The sequence below is a fragment of the Corythoichthys intestinalis genome, chromosome 6 (assembly GCF_030265065.1).
Source record: "Corythoichthys intestinalis isolate RoL2023-P3 chromosome 6, ASM3026506v1, whole genome shotgun sequence".
Lineage (NCBI taxonomy): Eukaryota > Metazoa > Chordata > Actinopteri > Syngnathiformes > Syngnathidae > Corythoichthys > Corythoichthys intestinalis.
The window spans coordinates 42,846,133-42,869,691 of record NC_080400.1 but is presented as its reverse complement, the minus strand read 5'-3'; the positions used below and the strand labels follow the sequence as shown (position 1 = coordinate 42,869,691).

The window sequence follows — 23,559 nt, the reverse complement described above, 5'->3', positions numbered from 1 at the left end:
ATTCATGTGACTACTTAAAGAAATGGTGATTTTTCACAAAAAGTCTATTAATGGGTCTATCGTATTCCTCGTCGAATACGCTATAAGAAAGATATAACATTTATGCATCTAAAATAATCCTAAACGATTTTATTAGCAATTTTAATACTCCTTTTAGCAAGGTTCCTTGGGTATGCGTACGTTCCCATAGCAATCAGTACTGTTATTGTCCCACATCACAAGCACTGCGTATTCTGGGAGCGAGAATAGGCGTAAGGTGTGCATTTCGAGCAGAGGACGGCCACCTGTTAAAATGTGTGCGTCCATGAACAAATGTAAGTACATCATATGAATCAGCTGTAAAGTGCTTAGTTTTCGAGTTTTCGCCACTTTTATGTCCAAGATGACCGCACGTGCACGCGGCGCGCACTCGAACCCCCCCCCCCCCCCCCCCCCCCACACCTTTGTGTTCATTATACTGCGTAAGTATGTATGTGTGTCACGTGACTCAGAAGGGCCCCATGTTGCTTGTTGCCTGGGGCCCCCGGGGACCCTTGCTACGCCTCTGTGTAGGCTAACATACAGTTCAATGTATAGGTTAAGTAGTATCTCCCCTCCTGCAGTCTCCATCCTCCCCCAAAAACCCAACCACTGTAAATGTCCTTTATATGAAGAAAGGGGGAATTCCCTTATTTTGAAAAATGACTTTCGTCCATGAAAATAATCATTTTAACCTTCATTTTTACGTAGGAAACACATCAGCATATTTTTGGGAAATGTAGCCCTGAACCCCGTTCACCTAATCTATTTGGTATTATTAATGTCCTGTCCCCAGCAAAAAGTGTACATGCAGGTTATGCTGTTGTAGAGTCCCTACCAATGTTGAGACCAAACCTACCCCCTTGCCAGGCTATCTTGAGTTCATTCTTTGGTCTGGGGTTTGTTAAGAGTTAATTTGTCTTATTTGTAGGGTTGGATTTACATCCAGAAGGTTCCTGAAGAAAGCCTAAAAATCGCAGTTTTTTTTTTCCATAGTTTGGCTGGGGGTGTGACTTATACTTTGGAGCAACTTATGTGTGAAATTATAAACACATTAGTATATCATTTCACTTCACATGTTATTTTGGTGTTTTGGAGTGACACTGATGGTTCGGTAAACTTGTTAGCGTTTTCTTTATGCTACAGTTATCTGAATAACTAATAGCTGTTACGTAAACATACTGGCCACGTTCGCATTTCGTTGTTCATGCATCATGTAACATTATCATACTGTACACTTATTCAGCATGTTATTCTCTATTATTGTATTTTTATTTTAAATTGCCATTCAAGGTGACATATCTGTTCTATGTGTTGGATTTTATCAAGTAAATTTCACCCAAAAATGCAACTTATACTCTGGTGCGACTTTTTATTTTTTATTTTTTTCTCCTCTCCATTGTGCATTTTTGGGCTGGTGCGACTTACACTCAGGTGCGACTTATAGTCCGAAAAAATACGGTAACAGACTCCCTGAAATGTGACATAGAACAGAATGTAGCCAAAAAGATGCACAGAGGAATATGGAAGTGGCCGTAAATAAAACACATCCTACGTAATGGCCTGTTTTATGTAGATTGAGTTTCCAGACAGCAAGAAATAGTTTCCAAAGCAAATCTGTTTTGGCAACATTACCATCCAAAAACACACCTGCAGTCTCACCTCCAGTCACATCAGAAACATCAGCGCAACATACAGTGCCATGAAAAGTTTCGGCATAACCAGGGTGTACAAACTTTTTCATGATACTGTATAGATAGTGTTTGTAATTTTACATTTTTATGAGATCATGTTTTTTGGGCATGGAGGGCTTTTCTAGATTTTTGTGTGTAGTGCTTTGTGTTGATGTTATTGGAGTACAGAGTATAATAAAACTCTTATTAACCAAATTGATGTTTGGGCCTTTCGTTGATAACCAGAAAGAATTGAAAAAGCCTTACATTTGTACCAGGCCAGTTGGAAAAGCGTCACAAGTCCTTGTCAAATCCTTAGAAGTAAATGAAAGAAAAATATCAATTCAGTCGTTTTTTTGACCAGATTGGGCTGCAAGTTTGCAACTAAAGATTATTTTTATAATTGATTCTTTGGACAAAACGTAACTTTTTTCAATTATCTTCACAATTTAACTTGCTTTAGGCGTGTTGTAAGTAACAATGAAGACAAAATGGACCACTATTTCCTTCAAAAATAATATTTTATTACAGCTTCCTCACTTAACTGCACAGTAGTCTACAACTATACTGTTTTAAGTACATAAAACTTGTTAACGTTTTTAAGAAAGCTTCTGAGCATAAAACGCAAAAAGAATTTCTCAGTATGCAAATCAGACAAAATTTCTTTTCATTAAAATTTGTGTGTTGCTTACTGACATTTTTTTCTTGTGGGTAAAGTGCTTGTATAAATTGTGTCGATGACTAATTTATTTTCTTCAAACTAAACAACAAAATCAAATAAGGAGGAGGCAGATTAATTAATCTGTTGTCTTAATCAAACAGTTATATACAAATACAATCCAAATACAATTTCAGACCACACTCTCTTCTATGACAATTTACAGATTGAGTTTGTGCTGAGACTCTAAGCTGTTATATAGATGGGTTTATGCGTGTAGTTTCTTTATAAAAAGAAATGAGATAACTTTACTGTCTAACAATAACTCAAGTGCTAATATGCTTCTCCAAAACACAATACAAATGGACACTTAAGACACTAATTAGCATCATCGCTAACTAGCTTAGCGCTCCATGCCAAGTAGTGAAGTCTCATCACAAAGAATACAACCAAACAAATGGCTTAATTTACTCACCTCTGATGGAGGCACACTGAATCTAACAACAGAAAACACAATCTAACTCTCGACACTTTGTAATATTGTTAATTTAGCAACCCAACAGCAGCAGCAGCAAACTCTCTCTCTCTTGCTCTAATCACTGGCACACGTCTCACATTAAACACAAACAAGGACCAAACGGGACTGCTAATAGCTGCCAGCAAAAATCGATTATCAATGTAGTTGGCAACTAATTTATTAATCGATTTTAATCAATTTATTAGTTGTCGCACCCTTATGACCAAACAAGAGATAAACCACAAGTTTCACCAAAAAATGAATCCCAAAATATGTCTACACAGGTCAGAAACTGGCTTCAGGTGTTAACAAAAATGTAGGCAGGTGCGCTAACTGGAAATGAATTTATTATCCCCGCAATTTTACAGCCCCAGGTCTGCACATATTTACCAATCGAACCTAAACTGGGATTATTAAATAGTCATAACTCCTATAACAGTTTGGTCTAAATACACGGACGCGGTGCAGCAGGTGAACAGCTGGTCTTTTTTGTAAGGTCACATAATTTTATGAAGGAGTTTTGTTAAATTTATCATTTTTACAACTACGCGATTTCATACTGTGTTTTATAATATTTTGTTTTGTGTTCAGCATTTTCATTCAGGTGCAGTTCATTTTTTTAAAAGTACTCTATGAATTAAGTAAAGTTCATTTAAATTGACAGTAAATAGCAGTCTTTCAGTTGGTATGATCAGGTTGCTCAAGAGAACACCGCTAGCCTGAGGATCAATGTGTGGGCCAACTCATGACAACCTACCAAGCACAGAAAATTCTTTATCATACAGCAAACAGATGACTTCACCACATGGCTATCATGAAGTATGTCATAATTTGTCTGAATTACATCAGCTTGCAGTTTGACAATGTATTACTGACATAACAGTCAATCAAAAACTTCAAATAGGTTTCAGCTCATCTCGTTCTACTACTTTTAGCCTACTTCACATTGTCTGACAGATGCAATTCAAGTGATGTCTTGATTCAGAAAATCTGGTAGTAATCAGGCTTGGGCGTGCCCACTGAAATTGAACTCACCTCACCAAAACCACTGCTAAATCACAGTGAATTTATTGTAGATCTGGAATTTTTTAGCATTTCATAGCCTATGCTGTATCCTAAACATTATATTAAATTCGAAGGTTTAAGTATTGAGAAATTATCTTAACTATTAATTAACCATACCACACGGTACGCCATCTCTATTCAGGGCTTGAAGGTTTTCATTTAATTACAATTGTATCCCAGGTAGTTGACAAGCTTTTATGAACACAGTGTGCCGTTCTCTAGACCTGGACCTAAACCAAGTTGGCGGGAGCTTTAAGTGAGCTTTTGCCATATAGCATAAAATAAGCAGAAATAAACCAACTATTGAAATTTTGACAGGAAGTAATGATAACTGTCAGGAATCTCTCAGTGAGAATCCATTTTTGACAAACAAAGCTTGAGAACAGAGAAGTCATAGAAAACTGGTCCTTGCAGATGCATGTGAGTTTCAGCCGAGAGTGAATGTCAGCATAAATGCTCAGAAAGTGACGCTTAAAGTCACAGCAGCTGTCGCTTCGCTGACACATCGACACACTTTTTTTCATTAACATACTTGCCTCCACTGTCAGTGACTGCAAAAGAATGCTGCTTGGCCACACAACGCCAGCATCTGATTGCCTCGCCTTGTGGGCGGTGCAAACAAATGTACTGTAGTGAAAACACACCTTCTTATCAAGCAAACACATCCAAATACAAAATCAACTGAGCAATTACAGATTGAGTTAGTAAGAATAAGATGAACTAAAGACCAGTCAGGGTAAAGAGCTGGAAATGTGAGGAATGATCAAATGATAAAGAAGGTCTCCCTTTCACCTGTATCTGGCTCACCTAGTAAATACATTCAAGAGCATACTGCCCAGGGCGTTACATAATTACCACACAACTGAAAGTGATCCTCAACAATAAAGCTCTTTGGAAAAGTTATCTCCATTCTCTATTCTGTTTGACGAATGAAAGCATCCAAGCCTGCCTCCAAGATTTTGAAAATCAAATTCCATACATTATCAATGTAAAAAACCTTGTCACATAGTGACTCTTAAAGATTGACCAGGATCTTTTGCACATTAGAAACCTTACCATTGGTCTGTACTTCATTGTCCCTGCTCTCGAGTGATTTGGACGATGTTTTGGGCTCCACCGATTTGGCAGTCCAGCTGTAAGCGCCTGGGTTACAGCAACAAGTCACGGCCACTATTCAGCGCAGTTTGTTTTTAGAAGCGTTCTCCTTCGTCCTGAGAACCAGCTGCCATCGCTTCTCCTCTTACTGCTTCTGATACACACCACTCACGCTCTGTCTCGCTGCTCGCTATGCACCCATTTTCCTTTCCCTCCCTCCCTCCAGAGGAAATAGTCGCTGTGTTGGGTGACACATAACGCCACTCCACTCCCTTCACTCAGTTTGCTGAATTGTACCCCACCCCAGTCACCCTCTCCTCCCTTCCTCAACTTGGCAATTAAACGCAAAGAGTGAAAACTTTCCATCATTCCTTATAATATTACCCGTTCTTTCGCCATTATTTCGTAAGAAGAACCCAAAATATCCAAGATTTTTAGTCCGTTATGATGACAGGGATTGGAATTAGTCTAGACACATTTTCACACGCAGGCACATCAAAGGCCTAGGCATGTAGTGAGTCTGCTTGTTAACGCTAAGAAATTTTACAGCCAATGTGCATGTGTTCCTGAGAACATGGAGGAAGCGCAGTAGTCCTTCACAGTTAATCCTGGGCAACCTGGGCACCAAGCTAAACCCCAAAATGTCTGTTATCAAAATCAGTACTTATGATTGGCTCAGCAAAAAAACTCACTTGCAAGACACACAAAAAACATGAAGGACTCAAGCAAGTCATATGTTATAAATGGTTCCTAGTGTCATATTATCAAGATACCTAGGAACCATTTTGAATTCTGAAATAAAATACAAAATAGCTAAATGCATTAGGAAGATATTTCATTGTGGAAAACTGAAATCTGCAGCTTCAAAGATCTGTCAACTGGGCACAGGAAAGGTTGATTTTATAGGCCTAACTAGGATGAATCACCTTCCTAGAAAAAGCCCTTAAATATGATTCAACCAGCACAATACTGGTTAATGCCATCTCATCTGTCTTAAATTTAGGTTCCTAGAGTGGCAAAATACAGTGGGGAGAACAAGTATTTGATACACTGCCGATTTTGCTGGTTTTCACACTTGCAAAGCATGTAGAGGTCTGTAATTTGTATCATAAGTTCTCTTCAACTGTGAGGGACGGAATCTAATACAAAAAACCAGAAAATCACGTTGTATGATTTTTAAATAATAAATTTGCATTTAATTGCATGAAATAAGTATTTGATACATCACAAAAATCGAACTTATTATTTGGTACAGAAACCTTTGTTTGCTATTACAGATACCAAACATTTCCTGTAGTCCTTGACAAGGCTTGCACACACTGCAGCAGGGATTTTGGCCCACTCCTCCATGCAGATCTTCTCCAGAGCCTTCAGATTTCGGGGCTGCTGCCGGGCAACACGGACTTTCAGCTCCCTCCATAGATTTTCTATTGGGTTCAGATCTGGTAACTGGCTAGGCCACTCCAGGACCTTAAGATGCTTCTTACGGCGCCACTCTTTAGTTGCCTTGGCTGTGTGCTTTGGGTCATTGTCATGCTGGAAGACCCAGCCACAACCCATCTTCAGGGCTCTCATTGAAGGAAGGAGGTTGTCAGCCAAGATCTGGCGATACATAGCCCCATCCATCCTCCCCTCAATACGGTGCAGTCGTCCTGTACCCTTGGCAGAGAAGCAGCCCCAAAAAATTATGTTTCCTCCTCCATGTTTCACGGTTGGGATGTTCTTCTTGGGGTTGTACTCATCCTTCTTTTTCCTCCAAACACGACGAGCCGAGTTTAGACCAAAAAGTTCAATTTTGGTCTCATCCGAACACATAACCTTCTCCCATTGCTCCTTCGGATCATCCAGATGGTCAGTGGCAAACTTCAGACGTGTCTGGACATGCACTGGCTTCAGCAGCGACCTTGCGTGCGCTGTAGGATTTTAATCCAAGACAGCGTAATGTGTTTCTGATGGTTTTCGTCGAGACTGTGGTTCCAGCTCTCTTCAGGTCATTGACCAGGTCCTGCCGTGTAGTTCTGGGCTGATCCCTCACCTTCCTCATGATCAGTGATGCCCCACGAGGTGAGATCTTGCATGGAGCCCCAGAACAAGGCAGATTGACCGTCAACTTGAACTTCTTCCATTTTCTAGTAATTGCTCCAACAGTTGTTACCTTCTCACCAAGCTGCTTGCTTATTTTCCTGTAGCCCATCCCAGCCTTGTGCAGGTCTATTATTTTATCCCTGATGTCCTTACACAGCTCTTTGGTCTTGGCCGTTGTGGAGAGGTTGGAGTTTGTTTGTTTGAGCATGTGAACAGGTGTCTTTTATACAGGTAACAAGTTCAAACAGGTGCAGTTACTTCCGGTAATGAGTGGAGAACAGGAGAGGTTCTTAAAAAAGAACTAAGAGCCAAAATATATACTAGTTGGTAATGTATCAAATACTTATTTCATGCAGTTAAAAACAAATTTATTATTTAAAAATGATACAATGTGATTTTCTGGATTTTTGTATTAGATTCTGTCCCTCACAGTTGAAGAGAACTTATGATACAAATTACAGACCTCTACATGCTTTGCAAGTGTGAAAACCAGCAAAATCGGCAGTGTATCAAATACTTGTTCTCCCCACTGTAAATGCAGTGATAATAATCTCAAGAGAACTGTATGAGCAGGGTGAGAGGGGTATACTTCACAAGGCTACAGAAAAATCATGAGAATAATATTTGATGAAAAGCTGTCCACTGTATTTCGGACAAAGACACACACACAGTGTTGTAGGTGTAACATTGGCATTTAATCATAAACCACCTAATACTCATGAAGTGAAAATATCTTTGCTTGTTACACTGCCATCGTGTGGTTGACCCTGACTAAATTAAGCTGAGGGAGGGCCTATGTTTTTGCTGATGAGAAAATGACAAGCTTGAAATTTAGATTTTTCTCTGCCCAGAAGCAAAGAGGGCAAAGAAAAACATTTTGAACCCATCTTGACTGCCGCGGAGTGAAAGAATAAGCTCTGTACACTTAAACCTCTCTCTCTCTCCCCCTCTCTCTCTAGTCGTTTCTGTCCCACTCCCAGTATAATCAGAGCCTCCTCGGCAGGAATCCGAGTAATGTTTTCCAGACTCGCACACGCTCTCACCACTGTTGTACACACAGTGGAAAGACAGCAGGGAACAGGCAAAGATACAAGTCGAGATAGGTGATTCCCAGCTGTAAAGCACGCATCTTTGTTAACCCAAATATTCCCATTTGCTACTGCCTCTGGCTAACATCGACTTCGGCACATTAACAGAGAGCTACGTATATGTTTATTCTACAAATTAAAACTGAGGTTACATATTTCTGCTGAGTTGGAAGGAGGAGGAGCTTGACCACCGATAACTTGCTCAGCTGTCAGGCTGCTTAACCCTTCCATTTCCACTTCCTGCCTTTGACTTCACTTGAGGCTATGCTGCTGGGAATGTTGCAATGATAGTTTCTCAGTGCCAATGGAACTAGTTGCCTTGTATGTACTGATGACGTGACTGATGACAAAAGCAGCAACATTCTTAAACTTTTCAGGCAATGTGAGTTCATATTCGGCTAAATGCTTCAGAACTCATTGAAGGGTTACTCTGAGCATACTATTACTGAATCAACCAGAGTTTTTCAGTGGAATATTATGAAATTGCAAACTCAATCACCTGACCCAAATCCAACTGAACATGCATTTTACTTGAAAATAAAACCAAAGTTAAAGATTATTTGCCAAAAACAAAAGTTTATCAGTTTGAAACTTTAAATATCTTGTCTTTATAGGTTGAATATTAGTCGCAAATCATTATATTCTGTTTTTATTCATGTTTAACACAACATACCTACTACCAACATCATTGGAATTGGGGTTGTAGATTTTAGAGGAATGAGTTTGAAAAATATTTTGAAATGTGTCTGGAAAGTCTTGCTTATTGACAGCACACACATTGAGATGATGTACTGTATCTGTAAATATATCCTTATTGTATTTTATGGCTCCATTGAGATAATGCCTCTGTCTCCTCCCATATGCGCTCTTAATTACTGGGCTTGATCTCTTTCAACAGCTTTGAAGCAATAAATGTTAGACTTTGAGATAGATACAATGCGGGCAGGGAACAGGGCAGTATTCTGCAGCCTCCTACTTGACATCTCAGTTAAGTTGTTTGTGAAGTCAGTGCATCCAATGCATTGGAGTATTTTTTAAATCACAGTGCAAGCTAGCCTTGGTCAAGCAAGTTGCTAAAATGTATTAGTGACAATCCCTTCATTGAAATATAATTCCAAATGAACACCAGTTGGAAGGAAAATATGTACTATTACCCAGTTCTAGTCATGTCTTTCCCAAAATGTACTGTGAAAAGAAAAATTGCCGACAAATTTCAGGAAAAGGAAATTTGCAGTCCTCAAGAATTACAATAAAATACACAATTCTAGATCAAGAGTTCAAGTATCGATGTTACTAGAGCTGGGAATCTTTGGGCACCTAACGATTCGATTACGATTCAGAGGCTCCGATTCGATTATAAAACGATTATTGATGCACCCCACTCTTTTTTTTTTTTTTTTTAATTTGTTTTGTACATTAGTTCCAAAATTGTTCAAAAATCCTCTCAGGCTAAACCAAACTACTATTTCAATATCAAGTTAACATATAGCAGTAAACAAATATACAAAAATAACAGTAAATAAAAAAACTCCAGTCCCCATTCTATATCAGCAGCTTTAAACTACTTTCAATTAATGTTGTGAATCAACCGTTAAAGTTGTTAAAATTGCTCCTGTTATTCCATGATTTCTCTTTTGTCTACTTTCAACATGTAAAAGTTTTAAAACTATTTTAAAGATAGATTCAAGTCAATATTTTACCGATTTAGAAGTATTTTAGATAAAAAGTTAATTAGGTTCGCTTGGAAGGTTCGCAACAACAGCCTTGCAGGGAAGTGTACTGCTTTAAGATGGCGGCCGTTACTACCGCCCGCATCTAGTTTTTTGTAGATGTGCTGGTAACGATACCGAAGCTATAAGCATCTAGTCCTATATAAATGGTATCTACCGTAACATAATGTGGCTTGTAGCAGCTTTTCGGCAGCAGTCAGGTATGTTGTTTTTTTTTTTTTTTATCTCGTGGCGTGAGTTGAGCTAGAGCCGTGAGTTGAGCATTGGCGTTACCCGAGGGGCCGGGTAATGAGAAGCATGATGTTTAGCTACTCTCGCTCCGTCCCTAATTGCGTACCGAAGACCGCGCGGCGCGCTGAGTGTGTCGTACTTCTGCTTTACTTGGCATATTTCAATAATCGGAATTTGGATGTTTGTGAATCGTTCTCGAATCTTCCACGGCCGAATCGCGAATAATCTAAGAATCGGAAATTTTGCACACCTCTAAACGTTACGTATTCAAATTCGGTCTAGTCAGCCACATGTCAATGATAATCTGGCTGTTTGCAGAGGCAAGTAAAAATTACCACCTAAAATAGCTTTAAAAATGACATTCTGGGCATTTCCAATGCAAATTGTCTTACAAAGTTGATAAAATGACATCAAAAGTTATCAAATATGAAGTAAAACATATATATAACAACAATGCAAGGTCAGCTGTAAATACTGTTATGCTCTATGTTGAAAGCTCAAAACCAAGCATATAATGTCCCCACCCGTATGAATTACACAATGCTCAATATTCACTTTGCACCTCTAAAAAGTTCCAGTCCCAGTGGACAGAATTGCACTATATCTGGCCATCAACCAAACACAATATGCCTGTACAGCTGAGCCATGTCAAAATGACACACAGTCATAAGGAATATGGTTGGTTGTTTTTGTTGTTTTTTTTCACCCAACACAACTGTCAAATGAAAAATGCTTGCTTCAAGGGATACAAAGTCAATATAGCTCTGTACATTTTTGACAACTACAGTACCTTACTTTGGTGATATTTTCCTAATATTAACATTGATGTTTTTAACGATCAACATTTATATTAAGTGCATTTAAAAAAGAATTTGAGATGGGGGGCAAATGCTTTTTCACGGCACGGAAGCCTTTTTATTTACCTCTCATTGTGTTTCTTCCTTTGCTCATCATCAAAGATTATATTAATAGCCTAGATTACATGACACAAACTGTTTGCATTTACTTCTCATTTGTGTAAAACTTTCAGAGTGTGATGTGTGAGAGCAGCCAGACAGAGGAGAATGCAACATTTAACCCCATGGCTCCAAATCAAAATGTGCATTCTAAGCGCCTATCAACCATTTTATAGATAAATCTAATTCTACCCTATCTTAAAAACATCTTGTGCGGACTAAATCCCAACATTCACCAGACACTTATTCTATACCATATTCTGCTCTCGGTATTCCGCTTACGTTCTCTGCCACCATTAAATTACAGACTCCTAACATTCAAAATCTTTGACAGCATAATCATCACATAGCTTGGTATGAAGAATATCACTTAGTTCACAATTACAGCCAAAAATGTGTTTAATGTTAAAAAATAAAAAGAGGCATCAAGGACTGAAAAAGAGGATAAGAAAAGGAGAGAATAAGTAGAAAATATAATGTGGTGCAGTAGTGATGTCAGAATGAAAAAATGCAAGTTATGTAGGCTATAATTAAGAGACAGACACAAAACTTGAGAAAAGTATCAAGAACAATAATGCAAGGATGACAAGACTGACGGCAAAAGACTCAATAAATAGAGAAATTAGAATATCAACAGAGGCTAAGCATGAAACTGTTCTGACATAACCACCAGTCTGACAACTTATGGCAACTTTGGCTCAGGTTTTACGCAAGGGTTTCCCCAAATGAAGCTGTTCCTGTTTAATATACCCGCCTCCCTCCCACATGTGGAAAACCACGGTGTGTGGGTGTGCACGTGTTACAAAGCAACGTAATAAAAAAACACTACAACAGCAGGTCTAACATCAAGTTAAAGGTACACTCCAGTACGAGTCAACTTTGACAAATTAATTGCTTGGGTCAAAGAAAAGAGTTGTTCACAAGCTCACCAAATTCGAATTGATTTAAAAAAAAAAAAAGTTTATTATATTTAATAGTTTTAAAATAGGGAAAAATATGGCCAGGCCCATCAGGTTTCAAGACACTCTAGGTTTGGTTTGCTGACTGTACTCAAACTATGAAACTCAAAAATGTCTACTTCTTAGAGCGTGGTTGATAGTTTGGTTAGATCAGGGGTGCTCATTGTATATTGCTCCAAAATCTACTTTTCAAGCAGACAACCTCCCGCTGAGGGGGTCACACAACATGGTTAACTCTGTACATTTACAAATAAATAACTAAATGTCAAATAAAAATTATTTACATATTTATGTTTTATGCCGCGAGCTACCCACACTAGCCTGGCGATCGACATAATGGGCAGTTGGGCACCCCTGGTTTAGATGTTTCCCATGTCTACAGAACTCATCTACATCAGCAAGGCTCTGTGAAAGAGAGATGAAGCCTTTCTCTTGTCAAAGGCGCTTTGAGAGCGAAACAAACCACCCGCAGGCAGCAGCCGGGGAAACCCGCAAGAAAACGTGCAGCAGTTGTCATCAGTAAATGCGAACGATCGGGTACAATTTGCATTAATTTTTGCAGGCCTTTGGCAGTATTGTAGCCGAATGTACGCATCCACCGTTGGCATGAAGGCTGCGGTGCTGCTCGCAGCCAGCCGTCTGATAGGCCATGCATTATTACACAAAACACATTTGAAACAGAATAGAGCCAACCACAATGAATCCAATATTGGCTGCTCTGCACATGACGCCGTGGCCTGTGTGGCCTTCAAAGTATCAATGCAGTATCAATGCATGTTGCCTTGTTGCTCCCAGCCAACCATTTGTCTCACCTCGACAACGCCCAAATAACATAAAACACATTTACATGCAAGAGATTATGTATATATTGGGGATCGGTGGCTGTAACTTTGCTGCTCAGCTATAAAGCAAAGTAAATGAGAAAACTGCTCTTACAGAGACTTATATAGCGGTAGGGGCGTGCCAGAAAGCCATAGTTCTAGGTGATGTCAATTGAGCCTCTTTTTAGGCCCTCCCAAAAAATCCTGGCTGGTACACAAAATAATTTCTATAACTCAATAATATCTATAACGCACTCAATTGTTCTCAGCCTAAGCACATGTTATCAGCAATTATTTTCAAATATATTTAATGTATTTAGAAACAACTCATCAAAATGACTGCAGTGTCCCTTCAACGGAGACTGGAAGACTATTGCATTCACTCACTTTTCCTTTGGAGAAGTTTGGTCATGCATGGTATTTCCTCCAACAACCCCATAAAGACATGTCCCGAAGCTAAATTGAGTGTTCTGAATCTTTCAAAGATGTCTGTCTGTATCACAGTTTGTTAGGTGAGTCACTCCAAAACTCTGACTCAGGTCTTCTTGCTACGGCTGTGCCATTTGCTAACAGAGATTTTTTTTATATAATTGCGAAGTTACCACTGCTGACAAACCACTGTGAAAAACTATCGTGGAAATACAGACCATCTGAACATTTTTTTTAAATAGTACAACAACAACAAACAAACAAACAAAAACCCATCCACATTCAGAATGATACAATTACATACCGTGAACTGTATGCCTTCTGCTCAAACATTCAGGAGTGGTTAAAATCCAGTTGTCGTGCTTCAGTTTTGCACAGTCCTTTTTCCTCACTTTCTGATTGTTCTCTCGGTGTATGAATGCACTTTTCAGAAAGTTCATATCAATACCTGAATTCCCACCTTTAATTTCATTGGAGGCTGCGTTGTCCTTTGATGATCTTTTTGTGCTGTTTTATGTTATTCATATTTTATCGTGAGGTCTTTGATGTGAACCCTCCGATAAGGATCAAAGATGTTCATTAACACTAAGCCGGTCGCCATATGCAATAAGTCAATTAATGCACGGTGAATAGAAATGTGGTTGGTAATTTTACCTGCTGCTATTTATAGCCGCGTGCGTGAGTTTGCGCGTGCACTCGGCACACGTGCTTGTTAAAACTTCACCCGTTGTTTGCATATGAGACCAGTTCCTTTTACAGATGTTTATTTGTCATCAACACACCAGTTCAACCTTACAAAAATAACGTATTGAAGATTGTACAGCGTTAGCATTGCTACATAGAGGCTAATGGTGAAAGACAATGTACTAACAACTTTAGCCTGCTATCAAGCAATAAAAGTCTTTGTCAAAACTCAATCTTCGCGTTTAAAAGGTGCCACTTCAAACATGAAATTCGCTGATTTACAGCATTTGCAAACAATGCTAATTTTTTTTTTTTTTTTTTAATGTTCAACTGACGACACATGCGTGAGGAAAATACATTTCATAGTACCGAGAGTAGAGCAAAAGCTGAGCAACTAAGTGTGCACACTTCCGGTGTACATTTCAAAATAAAAGCACGTCATGTTCAACATGCAAACGCAGATATCTTCAATTCCTCTCAGATATTTCCGATTCTGGACCAAGATAGATTCTGCATAATGGGTGTCATTTGAAAGCTGGTTGGCAAAATTTGATTAATTTGGCTTCAAATGGCTAACATGCGCCAAGATAGTCATTTTAGATATAATGAACGCTTTTGAGGGGCTCTAATTTGCAGAGAACAGAAATGGCATTGGGTTTCTCATTCTTTTCATATTCTACATACACTATAGTAGCCTCTATGACAGCTTTCAAATATAGTATATGTACAGTACAGGCCAAAAGTTTGGACACACCTCATTCAATGCAACACAAATGAAGATACCTACCCCATTGATAAAGGAATATACTAGTATTTCACTTATCAACCTTGAAAAGGCATACATGTAGAGTCAAAAACCATTTTAGGTGACTCGCTCTTGAAGCTTATAAAGAGAATGGCAAGATTGCGCCAAAAAGTAATCAGAACAAAGGGTGGCTACTTTAACGATACTAAAATATTGTACATGTTTTTAGTTATTTCACCTTTTTTTGCTGAGTACATAATTCCAAACGTGTTCAATAAAACTTATTACCTTCAATGAGAATTTACAATGTAAATAGTCATGAAAGTAAAGAAAACGCACGAATGAGAAGGTGTGTCCAAACTTTTGGTCTGTACTGCCTATACAGTTTTCAGGTTTCAGCTTTAGGTTTCTTTTAAGGATAAATACTTATTGCATTTGAATTTGTGGTTTATTAGGATATATTGTCACTACAGTATTGTTAACTTTTTAAAATTTTTACAACAATATCGCATATCAGCAATTTATGAGAATATATCTCTTGCTAAAATTTGGTACTGCAACAGGCTTAATTAACAATTTTACAAAGCGGATTTTACACAATATATATAAAAAAACAAAAACATTTCACAGTTACAGCTATACCCATAACTTGGAAAATAGACATTATAAAAATATTAACACGCAAAATAAAAGATTGTTGGTAAAAAGAGGAGGGATGTAACAGTTCACGTGGATGTGGTGAACCATTTCTGTTTTGCACGTTTGGTTCGATTCACTTGCAAACAGTTTCAGTTTTATTCATTTTTTTCCTTATAAAATTTACATACAAGTATCTTGCAGGAGTGACAAATGCAGGGGTCCCCAACGACCGGGCCGCGGACCGGTTCCGGTCCGTGGCGCATTTGGTACAGGGCCGCGCAGAAATAATAAATAATTTATTAACGACTGCATTCTGGCCGATTGATTTTGGCCTGTGCCGCTTAACTCCCCAATATCCCTGTCTACTCTAGATATACAACTCCAGGATTGGAAGTCGTCATAGAAATGCATTGATTGGGCTGTTAGCACTAAATCTCGTTTTGTATATCTATGCGCGCTTGGACTCGATAATAACGTATGACGTAGGTCGTCGCCAATCACATTTCTTCCCGGAAATAATTAGCCCCCACACTAGAATGACTGAATAACAGACGTCTTTGGACAGACTTTTTACGGGGAAAAGGGAACCTGACGAGCCAGAAGATGTACCTACAACCTGGAAGAAAACAAAATTTATGCTACTTCCCAATCACTAAAGACCCACAAACTGCGAAGGAGTGAATTCGTGATCTGTATGTGAATAAACTGAGTGATTCGAGCATGTCTGGGCAACAGGAATATCAGCTTGTAGAGATCACAAATCACGGCGACCTTAAACGTACATTTGAGACAACAACTCTACCGAAGTTCTGGATTAAAGTCATTTCGGAATATACAGACATCGCTAGGAGCGCGCTGAAAACTGCTACAATTTCCAACATCGTGTATTTGTGATGCTAGCTTCTCTCACTCTCCCATCTCGGGACCATCTCGTCTCAACGAAACAAACTCACGCCTCCCACTGATTCAGCGGGTGAGTTGTATTTTTTCCCTGCACTTAACACGACCGGGCTAAAAACAAATGCTATTTTATATTTGCTGTATTTTTCTGGCGCACATTGCCGGTGTTCTGACAAAGTTGGCATGTGCGTAACGTTAAAAAGGATCGCGAATGCAGCGATTCCAAAGTACACACTACAAACTTTCTTTAAAGAAAGGAATATTAACTTACGTTTGCCATGTTAGGTGCACACAACAACTGCACGTAGCCCTGTCACTTAACGACTTCACCGTGTCGTTAAGCATTAATTTACGCCATTTCCGTGTTGCACATGTATGTTTATGATGTGAATACTTTTTTAGCACCGTTGGATAACATTGAGAGTCCAGCTGAATATAAAAGAGTGCTTTTTTCACCGCCACAAAAGCTTAAAAATTTTTATAAGGGTGCAAAATTTGACAGTACACCGGTCCAAGAAAAAAAGACCCAAATCACACCGGTCCGTGGTGCAAAAATGGTTGGGGACCCCTGGACAAATGCAAGCGACAAGTCTGAGCTTGAGGATCCTTCATCATCATCATCCACGTGGGTCACCTCTGAACCAGAAGCTTATAATTTTTCGGCCTTGTTCGATGTCTTGTCCAGACATATTCACGCGTAAATTTTCAATTGAAAAAGAGGAGCAAAGCCACGTCTATACCATTCGCCTCCATTGTTTACGATGCCGTAATGCCACACAAAAAGATAGCGATGGCACTCCCCGTGATGCCAATTCTGTTGACTCCGATTTTACGCGGGTAGCCGGCAGCTACACTAGACCGGGTATCTGACGTTTAAGTAATTATCTGGATCTCTAGCCCGTGTTATAAAATATCCGGACAAGATAACATTAGTTTAGCCGACATACCGTATAGTATAATAAATTGAGCATTTAGAGCCATCATTATCCGTCCTTGTGTATACGTAGCCTCAGATACTGTAGGTGTGTCCTCCGACTGTGCACAAACCACGCCTCACTTAAGTCCCGTCAATGTTCGTCTTTCCCATTCTTTTCCCCTCAAGTTAAGAAGGCAAAGATGGAAGAAAAATACACAAACAGGAATATCCATCCAGTCATAGGGCAAGTAGGAACTTGTTCAGAAGTAACTCAAAACATGGACCAATCAACCTTTTTCCCATACCAACTCTTTACCCATCCAACAAATGCAAGTCCATTCCTCGCCTTGTCATCATTTTTGTGCAACAACTGTTCTGATATTTACCAAGTCCTGTTTCATCTTTGTTTTAATCATGTTTGTTTTATTCTGCACCCCCTCTCTCTCTCTCCCTTATGGGACTCAGCATTTTTGTCTTATTTATACCAAGCAGTATACCATATATGGTAAGGTTTGACTGCTGAAACAAAGCTGCTTGCCTGTCTTTCGTACAGATCAAATCGGTGCTGACTGACAATAGCTGACATTTTTTACACTCAGATATTATTATATTTCAATGTGATTTGGATTGCATGTATCCTAACGTCCTACATCTGCCAAAGTTGATTGGTAATTTCTTTGGCTCACAGTGTTTGTGAATAAATGTTTATTTAAGACATATGACCACAGACACTTTGATGCAAGTTTTTCTTCAGCCTGCGATAGCATTTTTGTTGTTGCAAAAGTAAACTCGCTGTAAAACATGTGTACTTGTTTTTGTTAGTTTAGTTTTAGTCAAATTCAACTGTAATGCCAATAAACTGTTAATCCATCTGTTTGCCAATCTGCATTCATTATGTTCAGTGGATACAAGAATAGAACAGAATAGAATAGAATAGAATAGAATAGAATAGAATAGAATAGAATAGAATAGAATAGAATAGAATAGAATAGAATAGAATAGAAAATTGTTGCTCCAAAAAAGAGGTGTTAATGGCTAGATTTGTCCTACTGAAGAAATTTATGAAAAAAATATTTGCACCAAAAGAAGAAAATGTGTGTGTGGGGGGGGGGGGGGTGGGGGGGGCTGTTATCAAGCAATTCAATCTCATGGCTGGGGTTCACTGACATTTGTGCATTTTTGTAGAGTTTACTGTTAGATATTCAAATCTTTGCTGCCACTACATCAGAAAGGCCAGCATGTCATGAGTAATGAAATTTGGACATTTATTACGGTAACCTAAACATCTCATTTTTGTGGCTTTATTTATTTTGTGCAATTTTACTTGTTTTGCATATAATGTAGTATATTTCCTAGATTTCTATAATAGAGGATAAGGCCTGTTGATAGCCCAATCCTAGGCCACTTCCAGCATGCGAACCTGCCCAAACTAACCTTTCACACCATTAAGCAGATAAAGAACAGTCCGCAGTAAAAGTCTGGTTTTCTGCCAAGCATGCTTATCTTTTAATCAAATGTACTTAAATTTGCATTCTTTTTCTTTTGACACAGCTATGCTTTCCTTGTTTGTTTGTTTGTTTAATCTGTAACCATTTGGTCTTCTCCCTCTTTCTTTCGCCACGTCCAAGGCCACACCTGTTCAAATTGTTCCGACATTATCAAAAGTCATTATCGAAAGTCTAAGTTAAAGGTTAACGAAAAGGACACACAGTGTGAAAATAAGCCCTTAAGTCTTTATAAGGACACTGGTTTCTTGTTTGTCCCTATTGCCACAGCTATGGAAACCATTTGGTTAAGCAAGGCATAAATGTCCCAAAGGATCTAACGAGCATATTGGCTATATTTTATGTTGTGATTGACTCTTTGTTAAGTAACGGGGCTGCATAAAGAAAGCTTGTGTGTTAAGAGTGAATGGTGCAATTACATATTTCAACCTAGTCGCACATAATTGAGTAAATGATTGACAACCATGCTAACAAAGCATTATGTAATAGAAAATCGAGCTAACTTATTTCCATTTGTAATTGGAATGGTCCAAGCAAACAACAACTGAACTAAATCACCGGTATTTGACCTTTGATCAGATTTTAGTCACTGTAAATGCAAAACTAACTCTTTAAGAAGCACTGTTATATATTTGTAGCCGAAACCTATGACCAACAATAGCGGCCTCCACTCCAGTAAATGCTCTGTCGAATTTAATATTTAGATGTGAGCTCCATTTCAAAAAGGAACAATATTAAAAACAGCATAAATTTTTCGCTCCAAGAAAATAAACAATACCACTTTTGCTTTACCTTAATTATTTTTATTCTGCAATCTGATATATCCACATGTCTTGTTGGATGTCAACTGCGTACCACGCATTGCCAGCAAGGAACAGAGTATCTGTAGCTGGATTTACTTTGTAATTTACAGAAAATTGCTTTTGAATAGATTGCACAGTATTTCATCACAAATTCTAGTTAACCTTTCAGCATAGACTAGAATTAAATAAAAGAATGAAAATGACAAAAAAGTATACATGTCTGAAGAAGGGGGGAAATAACTTCAGCTAGCAGTTGGATATAGATACTTTATAGTGGGATGTTTCCAAATTGGGCAACCACATGAAATTGTCGGGTAAAATTTACGGGGGGGAAAAAAAACATTCTCCCCATTTCGTGAGTTCCTCATTTCATCACATCCTAAATTTGAGTGACGTTTGGTGATTTCCACCTGCTAATTTCTGCTTGAGTAGAAGAGGCGTCCATCCTTTTACACAAAACAACACTATTCTGTGTTTTATCAACACACAGTGTTGGTGTCTTATTACAGAGGGTGGTTGGGTGTGGCAATACCAACCGTGCTGACAACTTGGCTCTGAAGGCGCATAAATGCAGGTACCACGGGCAAACATCAGCATGTTATGATCATTTTATAATTATAAGGATAACTGTCCGGATCGATGAGCTGAACACAACACAGTTTCCTTGGGATAAGGAGCAGAAATTGTTACGTAATCAGGGCTCCAGAATGCGACCTATTGGTCGCATTTTGCAACTAAAATTAGAGCCAATACGAGTATTTTTTTTTTCCTCTACTCTCACATGCGTGATCAGTAACATTGCAGGTTTTATTTGTTTTTGTTGCTGACATACTCCTTCACGGTTAGTCCACTGATTGGCGGTAATGTAATGAGCTGGTTTGCCAAGGGAAAATACAAAAGAATAAAAAGAAGGTGGAGGTGGGCGAAGTGTGGAGTGGATTATAATTGGGCTAGTGGGAAAACTTGACTGCACTTTCAATGGCGATAAGGACCTACGTTCAGACCGTAGGTCTTAATGCGCAAATCCGATTTTTTAAATGCGTTTTTCCGACTCAAGTGAGGCATTAACTTGACGGTCTGAATGGGAAAAGTCGCATATAAGTTAACTATTTCAAATCTGATCTAGTTCACTTTCGTATGTGATTAAAATCCAATCTGGGCCACATTTTTCAAAATATGGCGGCGGTATGAACCCTCAAGTCTCCCAAATTTGAATTCCTGCAGCGATTACATCAGCAAAGATCGAGAGAAGCAGGGAGGATGGCAGCAATGGAGCTGTGCATTACCGTTCATGACTAGCTTGAACTCTGCTTTTAGGGAGGAGGCGTGCTTGACCAGTCATAAAAAGAAAAATAATATGATACAAAAGGATAAGCCTGACAATGCTCTGTTTTCTTTTTAAGCAAATGAAATGAGCAATACTGTATTTCAATCTTGCTTAGCTTACATAGCCGAGAGTCAGGGCAAACTGACCGTGCGTGCATGTGTGCAATCAATGCATATAAACTTTGAAAATAAGCGTAAACGGGGAATATTTATGTCTGTTATTTGTGTCCTCTTTTTGGAAATCAAGATATGCTCACTCTAAAATAACATAGGGCCAGCATGTCTAATAAATTTGTTTTGATGCTTCTGCACATGCGGTACCGTTTTCTCAGTGCTTATCGGACTGCAAGTTAGTGCGCATGCGTAATACTTGAACGGGCTCAATGGAAAAAGGTCTGACCGGGCACACCAAAAAAACAGAAGACGAAAAATCGGTATTGTACATTAAGAAGAAGTGACAACTGTCTTTCCAACAAACACGCCGGCACTGTTTCAAAGGAGGCCGAAGGAGGTGATAAGTCCGACTCAGTGAAGAGACGGTCACGGCAAGGTTAAGAAAAGATTACACATTTACTTAAATCCATGACTATCTTTAGATTCTGCTTTTTTTTAAAAAAAAAACTTTTTCATATACTTGTTAATTTATTTTTTTCATGAATGGGGCACTTCCACATCCATGTCACACCTGTATCTCTCTCTCCCAAAAAAAAAATCCCATGTTAACCTAATTTCTAAGCAGTACAGTGAGCCATTGTTTTTCGCGGTTATTAGGGACCCCCAACCCCTGTGATAATAGGAAATCCGCGAAGTAGAGGCAAAGTAGAGCTTATTTACATTAATATATTTAGGTGTGTTCAATACAAGACATGTTTTTTCCCTTTTTTCCCCTCAAAGTATAATTACCGTCCCACCGAATTATATCTAAACAAAGATAGCAAAACTTCACTTCAAAAGTCACATCTTTATGAAATGCTTCATTGAGTGAGTCCACTGAAATCCACTCACGCCGCTGAGACCAGCCTTTCGTCACTCTCACTCTCTTGCCACAGCATATTACCGCTAGTGTTTAACAAGCTTAACAGTGATTGCCAGATCAGCGGCTTAGAAGATAGCGCTACCAAGCTTCTCTGGCAAGATCAAAGCTGCACCCCTGTCACTCATCGTTAACTAACAAACAAACTCAGTCTCCAGCTGCCTGCTGAGCAAGAAATGAAGTAGGAGGGAGAGAGACAGGCTGTACGTGATCAGATCGGGACATCTCTATAAAATACTGTATTTATCTATCTTTTGAGGGGGAAAAAATCCGCAATGGACTGAGGGCACGAAGTTTGAAACATAGATAATAAAATATAGATTCATATGTTTGTAGTTTTATGCATTTATCATGAATTCATCAGATAAACAATGAAAATTACAGGAAAACTGTCGATTTACAGTGGTACCTCTGAATTTTCTGTTTACACCACTGAAATTTCAAGTTAGGGGCCACTGTGCTCGAAGTAAAAATGTTAGTCTGGAACCCTGTTAATGCTTAATTACAGGTGGAAATTAGATTGGGAGCGTTTTTCCTGGTTGTAACCACCTACATTCTCCATGTGTGGAGAGCAGACCAAAGTGCAAGGTTAATAAAAGCAATTAAGCATGATTTTTTTTTTCCCGAACCTTAACATGTTTAAAGAAACATTTCTGAAGTCTATTTTCAGATGACATCCTAGTTTACCGTAATTTATAATAAGTCATGGTGTCTTTCTACTTCTTCAAGACTTCAAGACTAAAGGAAGCAAATCTAGAGAGATGTCTGTCCCACATTGTGTATGTACAAAAATGGCAATGAGGCTGGTGTAGATTTGGATTCATTTCTAAGGTGGTTTCCAATCCCACAGCAGTAAGCAGTTACTGATGTAATACTGAGCAGTAACCCGTAATATTTATTCCCAACAGGGCGGGGCTCACTGTACCATTGCGTTAGCTTTGGGATGTGGGAAAGAATTGAGTAGTTGCTCCACAGGCTAAATCTTACCATGTATTCTTTCTCACGTGCATTCATTCAAACACAAACAAATACACGCACACACAAATTGTCGCATTCATACAATTGTCGGCAAACTACTAATTGCAGAAGTTCACAAGCAAAAGCATTTATATGATCTAGCAGATAAAGACCACTGGAATGACCATGCCACCAAACAACACAGAAGTTGCTCCTCTATGTTGCAGAAAAATGGATTTCTCTTTCAGTGCACAGTATATATACTGAGAAATGTGTGCTGGGTGACCTCCATGCGTCTCGTTTCCGCGCGGAACGCTCAACGCGTCAGGAATAAACAAGGTTTACATTCATGATTCATCATGTCTACTGACTCTCAAAAACTTGCCTAAAGAAGAAGCAATTCTCCACATGTGGTAATATGACAAATTTCCATTCCAAATAGTGCAGAAAGAATAGTGTAGACTTGCGTCAAGAGCATCAGACGCGTATCGGGGCATGCAGTAATCGTGTGTAGAGTGCGCCAACTTTTGAGTTTGACGATAATCCCTCTATTTATTTTTGAGTTATCTTGAACACAAACATACCGACAGACAGACATTAGAAACTGAATACATAACTTCTGCCTTCCATAGGTTTCACCTACTGGCGGTGGTAATGATTGAGCTGCACCATTATTGAAAAATAAAAAATAAAATACAGCCAATTGACAAGACATTTTTACTGTGC

General features: G+C 38.8%; 1 protein-coding gene across 4 annotated transcripts in view; it reads right to left on the bottom strand.

The window, feature by feature from the left end:
- Positions 1-23,559, bottom strand: part of LOC130917303 (unconventional myosin-Ic-like) — a 74,539-nt gene that overhangs the window by 32,962 nt on the left and 18,018 nt on the right. Inside the window, exon 1 of one of the 4 annotated variants that reach the window (XM_057838559.1) lies at positions 13,630-14,727. The exons of 2 other annotated variants lie outside the window; for them this stretch is intronic. Coding sequence is in view for 1 of the 2 variants with exons in the window: in XM_057838557.1 (XP_057694540.1) it covers positions 4,988-5,005 (18 nt within the window). In the remaining variant the exon portion in view is untranslated. Of the gene's footprint in view, positions 1-4,987; positions 5,210-13,629; positions 14,728-23,559 lie in introns of those variants that run through there. One more of the 4 variants, XM_057838557.1, reaches the window with a different exon arrangement.